Source organism: Poecilia reticulata, linkage group LG2 (genome assembly GCF_000633615.1).
Source record: "Poecilia reticulata strain Guanapo linkage group LG2, Guppy_female_1.0+MT, whole genome shotgun sequence".
Classification (NCBI taxonomy): Eukaryota; Metazoa; Chordata; class Actinopteri; order Cyprinodontiformes; family Poeciliidae; genus Poecilia; species Poecilia reticulata.
The window spans coordinates 5478460-5488933 of NC_024332.1; the positions used below are offsets into that span (position 1 = coordinate 5478460).

At 38.2% G+C, this 10474-nt stretch overlaps 1 protein-coding gene across 2 annotated transcripts in view; it reads left to right on the top strand.

Annotated features, from left to right (window-relative positions):
• Window positions 1-4079: 4079 nt before the first annotated feature.
• LOC103474923 (uncharacterized) overlaps window positions 4080-10474 on the top strand; it is a 25326-nt gene continuing 18931 nt past the window's right edge. Inside the window, exons 1-8 of one of the 2 annotated variants that reach the window (XM_008426214.2) lie at window positions 4080-6353; window positions 7687-7962; window positions 8166-8239; window positions 8529-8718; window positions 8968-9041; window positions 9342-9519; window positions 9668-9733; window positions 9836-9907. In XM_008426214.2, coding sequence (XP_008424436.1) covers window positions 6272-6353; window positions 7687-7962; window positions 8166-8239; window positions 8529-8718; window positions 8968-9041; window positions 9342-9519; window positions 9668-9733; window positions 9836-9907 — 1012 coding nt within the window. In that variant the 5' untranslated portion in view covers window positions 4080-6271. The remainder of the gene's footprint in view (window positions 6354-7686; window positions 7963-8165; window positions 8240-8528; window positions 8719-8967; window positions 9042-9341; window positions 9520-9667; window positions 9734-9835; window positions 9908-10474) is intronic. The other variant, XM_008426205.2, reaches the window with a different exon arrangement.

The window sequence follows — 10474 nt, forward strand, 5'->3', positions numbered from 1 at the left end:
GGGGCAGTCACCCCCAAACTGGAGCAGTGGCTCAAACAGATCCCAGGAACAACATCAGACATCTCAGTCCAGAAATGTGCAGTTCTAGGCACAGCCAAGATACTGSGCAGAACCCTCAAGCTCCCAGGCCTCTGGTAGACGACCCGAGCTCAGAGGATGAAACAGACCACCCGCGGAGGGTGAGAAGGGAATTTTTTTTTATGTGTGTGTGTGTGTGTGTGTGTGTGTGTGTGTGTGTGTGTGTGTGTGTGTGTGTGTGTGTGTGTGTGTGTGCGTGTGTGTGTGTGTGTGTATATTTAGTTGTTTCTTTGTGACACTTGTTTCCCATGGAACCGACTTTAAGGTTTTATGAGTTCTTGAAATATGCCACTTTGTGTGTAATTAATCTTCATAATGTGAATATCATTTTTCAGTGACAACCTGATTTAGGTGCAACAGCTTTCTGAAAACAGTGAAGTACACGTGCATTTTACAGTCTGTAATTTAATGCTCTCCTGCCTGTCAAAACATGTCCTGGATCAACATTTGGCAACAATTTGACCACATATGTTTAACCCAACACTCACAAACCAAACTAGCCACTGTTTGATCTAAAGCTGAAATGTGGCTAAAATCAAACAGTCTGTCATATCACTACGAATCCAGTAGTTGTGTCACAGTGACAAAGAAATTGGCTTTAAATTGTTTTACCGATGCACAACAAAAGCTAAAAGTAACCACTGCCTTCTGTGTTCGCAGCCCCATTCCAGCACACTCCCACCTGTGTGTTTGCACCGCGCAACAACACTGCAAAAAACCACTGCAGCTCAAGGTCCAGAATAAAAAGCCCACAAAGCCCCGGCACCTGATCTGTGTGGTCCCATCGCTAAAATAATCACCCAAATCCTGGGCCTCCAAAGGACGGCATTCCCCAGTGATGCTTGTCTGCAATCAGTCACAATTCACAATGCCCCCAGACCCGGGGATCCCTAAAAATAATAACGCTAAGCCAGTTCTTAGACACACACTGTGTTCCTCCAAAAATAGAAATCCATACTCACTGAAAGTATTCAAACTAACCTAAGAAATATGACAGTACTCCTCAGTACTCCTGTGCGAAAAACAGGACTTGAATGGGGTTACCTCAGGTATGACCTCTTAAACTGAACCTAAAACTCAACTTGAAAATGTCACAGTTAAGGCATGATTCAGTAAGCAGCAACGAAACAGAGTCAGATTGACTTAGAAAGCTTTTTCCCCCTTTAATAAATGGCATTTTCATTTTGAAACCTGTATTTTGTATTTGCGCAGGTTGTTTCTGTCTGATAAGGGCATTTCTTTGATGATCCGAAACATTTAAGTGATAAAAAACAGAACCAATCCATAGTCAACACTCAAATGCTCTTTTCTCCAAAGTTAATTTAGCTATTAAATCAGAGTATTATTAAGCAGAACGCCAATGAATCTGTAGCTTTGTTCCTCCAGTGAAGTCAGGGAGGATTACAGGAAGCATGCTGCCCACAGCCCAGGAGACTAACAATGTAACTAGCTGCTCTTATCGGTGGCCTTCAGTGGGCATTCTTTCCACTGATACAGTATTGTCATCACATCAGGCCTATTAAAAGACTCCCTATTCTCAACAGCCACTTTAAAACACAACAAGACAGACTGGGTAAAACCAGGTTCCTGTGAAAAGACGCCCTTGTTCTGGAGTTACTTTGTGTTTAGAGACTCGCTTTGGAACTGTAGAACTTCATAATGCAGACATGAAGGTAACCTTCATGGTAGGATTATGATGGTATGTTAGTGTCGGTAAACCAATCTGCATATCTTGCAAACACAGTCTTTGAAAATGCGAGCTTAAAACTCACCAAGATAGTTCAATGTTGAACCACCTGTGGCTTGTAAACTGTAAAGATGCTGGTCTCAGTATGTAATCTTTATAGTATAATTTATTCACTGCTATGTTTCCTCTCCTCAAATGCATTGAAATCTGAATGGAAATATGAAATCTAGACCACATAAACATTCAGAACCACTGCTGAGCCACATTTTGTGCAGTGTCCAAAATACCACCACTACATCCCCTTTCTCCAGATCTCCCAGTGGGACTCTCCAGCTCACTGTGGAGGATCCCAGCTCGTTCCCAGGCCAGTAGCGACATATAAGGTTTGACCAGAGAGTTAAAGGTCTGCCTTGGGGTCTTCTCCCATTGGGATGTTCCCAGAAAACCTCAGAAAGCAGACATGTTTTGGCCATGATCATATGATCAGCGACATCCTCATAGCTGTTAATAACGTTCTCAAGATCATATGAGGTATGGTGAGGGAACGTAGACCAATAAACCAAGACAATCGATTCTTTGCTCAGCTTGTTCTTCAGTATCACAGACTGCATCAGAGAAGAACCCAAAACTGTCTCCGACTCTACTCAACCATCACTCATCAACAAGACACAGACTCTCCATCTCGAGGTAGAGACTAACCCGAATAGAGAGACACTCCTTACTGCAGTCTAACACCGCAGCCTCAGACTTACACCCATCAGGTTACACTAGAGGTGCAGAGTATTAGGAATGTTACTGTTGAGTCTTGCTCCCTACTTCTCACTCACCACTCTCGTTCTTCCATCCTCATAATGTCCACACCACTCTCCCCGAACTTCCTCTGTCACTGAGATCTTCATCAGGTGAAAGTTCATCCAAGAGGCCAGACACGTTACCGGAAAGCCGCCATGCCTGAAGGTAAGAGTGAGACTTTGGTGGAGGCAACAATTACATACACACAACATGAATGGAAAGAGGAGTTTATTTGTTAACAGGACTTGAACAGCCGGAAAGAGACCAACGGGGACAATCGACTAATGTTCACACTTTAATGGAAGGTAAGTGGTTACTTTTGAACTGATTTTGCAGGTGAGGAGATGGCAGTGCAGTTCTGAAGGGCCAAAGAATCTGGATGAAAGAGGAGGTAAGTGATTTCAGTAAGATTCAATTCAGCAGAGAGGTGAGAATGTTAACTGGTTGGTTGTTTTCCTGTTTTAGGTCCTAGACAGAAGTGATAGTGGTGAACTTTGGATGCTGGACTGGCAGGACGAGCTTAATGATGAATACCGAGCAGTGAGAAAAGCGAACACCTTATCGTTTATCCTTTATTTTGATTCCTATAAATGATATGTTCTCTGTTTGCTGTAAACATGTGAAAGCAAAGTCAAATTTCCTCTTTGTGAACACAGTTTTGGCCTTTAAAGAATTTTTTTTTCTCTCTCTCTTGTTTGATGAATGCCAGAACCTATTGTCTTTCGTTTCCCAATAGATTACTGGCTACATTATTAACAGCTATGATGAGGATGTCGCTGGTTACAAGTTCTCTTTCTTCTGACTTTGTTTTGCTAACCCTGACTCCTGCATCCTGAGAATAAGTAACAAAAGGAGCAGATATGAATGTATCTATTGTCTTTACGGGTCTCCAGTTCAACTCGGGACATGAAGACGTATCTTTAGCCACCGTCTTTGATGTTCCTGAGCCACAGCGCCAAGTTCCAATCTCCTTTTTGAACTTTACTTATTCCTGCTCTTAATGTTCTGACTGTAATTTCTTTTAAAGGCACCATTGTTAATGCAGAACCTTTCTGTTCATCACAGCTGATGCAAGACTGAGAGCGTCGCGGTTTGACGTAACATACATCAAATATCTGATTTATTGCTGTTATTCAGAGCTGCGTGATTTGATTAACGTTTTTTTTAAGAGCTCTGGTTGGCTGTTCACAGCAAGACAGAGGAGCACGATTGGACGATTGGGTGTCTGAAGGGTTTGTGGGGCGTCTTTGACTTATATTCGGACGAGTTGGACTGGACCAGTGGAAAAATATCTGATCTATTTATAAAGGCCCATTTAACTGAAATGGGTCATCTGTGGCCAGCACAAGAACACTGTCCACATGTCGACATCCATAACGAATACTTCTGTTGACATAACGCTACATAAAAAAAAGTCAAGTTTTGTTACAGATTATCCCAGAGATTTTCCTTTACGCTTTTATTTTAAGTCTTGGACGTTTTCTTCAACTTTTTCCATATTTTGGCAAATTACAACCACAAACCTCTACATATTTTAATGGGATTTTAGCAGATGGGCTGACTCAAAATAGTGTTTAACTGTAATGTTGAACAAAAACAACTTCTTTTTTTTTCAAATGTGAAAACAAAAACCTGAAAAGTGTGGCATGCAGTTGTATTCCACCCCATTCATGCTTCTAAATCAAATCCAAAGCAACCGGTTTCCTTCACCAGTCACTCTATTTACTTTATACCCAGCTTACAGTTTTCAAGAAATCATTTAAGGGACACAGCAAATATGTAAATGTTAAATTTTATAATCTAAAGTCCTTTGTAAAGCAAAGCTACTTTTACTCCCTTTATTAGTAATCTGATGTTAAGATGCTCTCAGGAAGGAGATATTTCGCTTTTTTGTGCTTTAATATTATTGTAAAGACAATATGTCAGTAGTTTCACAGACATGAAGAGGAGCTGATGTTTTTAAATAACAAAGGCCTGTAAATAAAAGTGGGTTCATGTCGTCGCTTTAAGTGTTTCACATTAAACTTGCAAACTATAGTGAAAGAAAATGAAGTAGCGCTCCACAGCACCGACTAGCCAACACACCGACGCAAAGTGCCGACCCAGAGCTTGCAGTCGGTCGTTGACTTCACAAGCCGTTCACAGTCTGATTTAAGATACATCTGAAATTAAACGCAGAGCCTGACAGGATGTTTTCACAGCTTCTCGCCACACCAGCCGAGTTCTTCACGTGATGCAGAACCGACACGTCTCTCACAGAAGACTTTGATGGATTTTTTTTTTCTTGCTGCCACACACAGTCGCCACTTCAGAGAAAAAAAATTCTGCTTTGTGCTACACTTAATTTCTAACTGAAGGGATCCAGGTTACTATTTTGAACGTCTTAACTGCATGCAGAAGTGGTAAAACAGCGCCACCCTGAGGAGAACAATATGAACTGTGTTGGTAAGACAACTTTTTGCTCTTTTTGGTTTTCTGTGAAATGTGTCTTCATGTTAAATTATAACATTATACGTCATTTACTGTGAGAACTTCACCATGGTTCTCTCACCCTTATGACAGTCACAAGCTTCAAAAGTGAAATCGCACCATTAAAATTGAACAGAACAGAAATAGAATGTTCTTAATTTTCCCTTGGTGAGGGAATTAATAAATCTAATATATCTTAATCAAGCTAAACAGAGATGTTATTGTCCGTGATGCATAATGAGGCTGGAAAAGAAAAAAAAAACAAAGCGAAAATGAAAGGTCTTATGAGTTAAATGTGTAACCAAGACGACGGGAAATCAGGAAACACAAACCTCTGAAACCACAAGGAAAATCCTACTTCATCAAAACAGTTGAACTCATGTGAAACTGAAAATTAGGAAGAAGCAAAACAAAAAAAATCAAACATTTTATCTTGAAACAAACATTTACTGTCTACTAGCTGATCTGTCATGCTTTTTGTTACCTATTATCCTCTCAAAACATCTTAGTTGACTTCCAACAGCAACTGGTTGCTCTTCAGCTCAAACCCTGTGTCGCACTACAAGCACAATAAATACATTTTAACTCAAAAAGGTTGAAAATCCTGCGTCGTTTTCCTTCAGCTCAGCCCCACTTTGTGTTGGTTTGTGACTTAAAATCTCGAAAAAATACGTCGACGTTTGTGGTGGCAATGTGTCAAAATGCGAGAACTTCGAAAGGAACGCTACGCAAGGCCGTGTATTTTCAGTTTTTATTTTCTGGGTTTTTTAAAAAAAAATTTTATAGATCAACGCAGGTAGAAAAAACAAGCTTCACATCTGCTGGCCTGGTTTAGGCTGTGAAACCACAAGCAGATCACCTCTAGCTGTTGCTTGCAAGGGTGTGAAAAGTCTCCCCCCACGGTGGGACACTGCAGCCAACCTCTTAACACGCCAGGCTACTTTTTTTTTTTAGACTTTATTGTACATTTCTGGCAACTTTAATCATTTCTAGTATTAAAATAAAGCTTATCATGTCAACCTTTGTGCCATGATAGCGCTTGCTTTGCTCTGCTTCATTTTAAGGTCTAAAAAGTTCATGTTGATGCCTCCTAGAAGATGCTTGCTGTTGATGTTTTCCTCTTTAAGACACCAGAGGAAGTGTGCACTGTAAAAAAAAAAAAAAAAGAAAAGAAACAAGCCCCGCAGCACATGTACGTGGCAAGACAGGAAATAACCTCAATGTTGGAAAGTTCTGCTCAAAGCGATGAGGACGATGAAGAAGATGGCCTCGCTGCTGAGCGTCTGTGTGTTTCTGCTCTGCTGCTTCGCCGTTGTCGCCTCACAAGGTGAGATATTGGACTTTTTAATGAGAATTTAAAGGAGTGGATCAGATGATGTGTGATTGTGCCTTTATTTCTCAAACTTCCTGTTTTTGTCTGCAGATCTTTGCTCTGATGCGTCTCTAAAACGCCAAATTCTTCTCAGTGAACCTGTCAAGACCCAAATGACCTGTAACTTTTAAAAAACAAAATAATCGTTGAATTGCCTTGGTGACATTTTAAATGAAAAACAAAAACTCAGATTTTTTTTTTTATTTCATTTGAACAATTGAATGGTTACGTAATTAAACACTGTCAGTTCACAAACCTGAATAAGACGTTTCCTGTGAGTTGATGTGGTCTCCAGGTGTCGAGATCAAAAGAGTTATTATTTTTTTTCTCAATTTATTTCAACACTGTCATAATTCTGATGGTTTCATGTGTATATTTAAGCTTTTATGTGAAATTTGATCCCCGGCAGTGCAACAGATTCATCTTTCTCTTAAAAAGAACAATCCAGAGTTTTTATGGGGGAAATAAATGAAAACATGAGCAATAATTTCACATTTTTTCCTGCCGTTACTGTCTTTCATATTCTGCAAAATTTTACTGAGACGCATACAATCAGATAGGATGCAAATTTGAAACCAGAATTGTGCAGCAACCTCAGTGCATAAGAGTCCACCCCCTTACGACAAGGCTAGACTTTTACCTCGGATCATTTGAATCTTCCTCAGTATTAAGACCGTCTCTTGTTGAATCTGACATCGCTTTTCGTCTTCAGCATGAACTTTTTACAATTTCATCCACTTTGGAAAACAGAAAAACTTCAAATGCTTTCTGTAAATACGTTTTTTTTTACCCGTGAAGAAGCTCTGACTTTGAACGTAGGCGGATTTTATTTCCACCAGGCCCACATCAAACGTTGCAGATGTAGAAGAATCAAAGTGGATTGCATAAAGTTTGCGCTGATCTTTGAACTTGATTTTTAAAACATTTCTCAGGACATTGCAGTTCTTACTTTGCTGCAGACCAGAAATATAACATCTTGGTGTAGAACAAAACACAGAATTGATGTTTCTATTGAAAGTAGATCACGTTAAAGAAATAATTTACTTGTATTCAGTTTTAACAGTCAGCTGCTTGGATGTATGTTTTAGTATCAGTGAAGGGGAGGAGAGTTGGATCATATCAGCGTTTTGTTTTTCGGACTTGGTTGAGCCTGTTTTTACTTTCGTTGCTCTTTCTGGTTTAAAGGTTGCAGCCATTTTGTTGCAACAAGCTAAAGCGTCTTAGTTTCTCCAGGATACAAACTGAAGTCAACTGATAAACTGACTTTGCTGTTTTTCTGATCCCAAAGGTTGTGACCGTCTTGTTGCAGTGGGTGAAAACTTCAATGTTTCTTCGGGATACAAACCACAACCTACTGAGAATCTGAAGTGGAAATTTAATGGCAATATACTATTTTTTAAAAGATCAGGAAAAGTAATTGCAGGTAAACCTGATGATATTAATAATGACGGATCCCTCAAACTGACAAATCTGAAGATGAACCAAGCAGGACGTTACACCAGTGAGGTTTTTGATATCAATGGAAAAGAACGGGCCACAAAGACCACAAATCTATGTATACTGGGTAGGTACCAAATTGGTTACATATTCCTCATTGAGTCAACAATAACCTCTATTTGCTCTTTTTCATCGTCTTGTTATTGAAGAACTTTAACTTCTCATCGGTTCATGTAACTGTCATTCCTGAAGCTATCATTCTGTGTTGTGCTCATTGTACTATTTGTACAATGTCAATGTCATTAATGTGTCATGTTTGAACCCACTCAGACCCCGTGAAGAAGCCCACGTTAAATATTACCTGTCTGGCCTCAGAGGTCGTCTTTACCTGCAGTCATGATCCGGTAAGGAGATTATTTTGGTCTATTATTAAAAAAGAAAAACAGGATAGAACAATATGGAATTCTTTACATAACCTTAGAGAGCTTTAATAATGCAATCAGATCTTAATACAAAATAACTATCCAAAATTAAGGAAATGTAACATCTTGAGAACTTTTTACAATTTCATGTTTGCAAAGGACGAGAAAAATGAAATAATAAGTTAAAATACAAATAACATATCTTCCTGATTGTTATTCTTTGTGATTTTCTAATCTTTTTTTTTATGTTTTCATTATTCTTCTTTGTCAGCAACCTGATGGTACAAAACAATATGACACCATACATTACAAATGGTTCCTGAATGACTATATGATCAGCAATGAAACAGAAACCTCCATGAAAAGAAAAGTGGCAGAAACTAAAAACCTGCCTGTTTCCTGTGAAGTTGGCAACAAAGTCAGTTCTGCAAAAAGTGACTCTTTGACTCACACCTGCATTGGTAAGAAAATCACAGCTCTGGTAGCACAAGTTTTTTATTATTATTGTTTTTAAATAATTTAAACCTAAATCATCCGTTCATCTTGTATTTGATCCATCAAAGCTAATTTGATTTCCCTGCTTGTTGTTGTGAAATGAAGTTAATAAAGAACTCTGGAGGTTTCAACGTGAGCAGAACGTCACAAGCTCACTGTTTGCCAGGATTTTAATTTTTCATCATTCTAAAATGTTTTTTATCTAATTACATTAGAACCTGTGAAAAAGCCTGAAATAAATGGAACATGTAAAGATTCAGAGGTCATCATTACCTGCCTTGCACCTCAGGTGAGATTTTATTTATTTATTTATTTTTTGTTAAAAGCAACTTTGGGGTATTTTTGTGTAACTTTAGAAACTTTTTATAGGCCTTAAAATCTCAGGAATCATCTGCGATGCAAATTAATGTTTTCCCAAACTGAAAAACAACCCATGAATGCAGAAATCTGACATTCTGAAGTTATTTCTTCTCATTTAATTCAAGCTGCTTTTATTGTGAAATGTTTTCCTCTGTTTTTCCTGTCCAACCTCAACCTGACTTGTTCTCCTGATGATCTTTAACCACGTTTTGACCTCGTTCTCCTGCAGCAGCCTGATAATGCTCAGTTCAAGTGGCTCCAGGATGGCGAAGTCATCGTCAACGAAACAGAAATGTCTCTGACAATAAGCTCTGCAGAAAGCAAAAACAAGAATTTCTCCTGTGAAGTTTACAACCAGGCCAGTTCTGAAAAAAGTGTCTCCTTTAGTCACAGCTGTGTTGGCTCTAGTAAGTATATACAGCACTTATTACATTATAAATGTAGAATGTGGCTCAGCTAATAGCCTTTTCTGCATCTATATTCACAATAATAAACCATATGTTATATTAAAATGAAGTGTGTTTCTAATTGTATACTGTGATTCTTTAATTTAAGCTTTTCTAGGCCTCCCAGTGGAGCTCTTTGGAGTTAGCATCTGGGTTTATATTGGTGGTGGAGCAGGTGAATTTCAATAAAATACACTCAAATGAACCTCAGTAGAAGTAAACTTGTATAAATCATACTTATTTTATATGATTTTGTGTGTGTTTTCATCTGTTTTAGGTGTTTTAGTTCTGATAATCATCATCATCATTCTGTGTTGTGTTGAATGTAAGACGAAAAGAAGGAAGAACGGTAAAGTGTTTAGTCCACTTCTGTTTTAGTTGTCTGAAAAAGTTAAAACTCTCAATTAATGCAGACTTGTTAAAATCAACTTAAGATAATTTGATTAATCCACCATCATCCACTGTTTCCTATACATTTCTGATATTAAATCTCTGGAGTACCCCAAGGCCTGCTGCTTGGCCCACTTTCATTATTTGGTCTTAATAATTGGAAAATTAAAAAATATAAAATTTTGCATTTTATTTAGACTTTTAAGAAGAAAACAATTGCAGCCATTAGGTCAGGGTTTCTTTTACTATGATTAATTGGTTTTTCAAAAAAAAGTTACAATAAGTTGAACCAACACCAAATGAAAAGTCTGTTTAGACTAAACACTGATAAAAGAAAGTAATATAAAAATACATAAAGTGTGCGGGAATTCAATCACAGTAAATCAAGTTGGAAAATAATATGTAGGTTCATATTCATAAAAATGTTGGGAGTATGAAAATGAACACTGAATGGTTATTGCACTTGTTTTAATCTGGTGTTCAGTTTTTAACTATAATAAAATGTTTTATTCTTGAAAATCCTGGC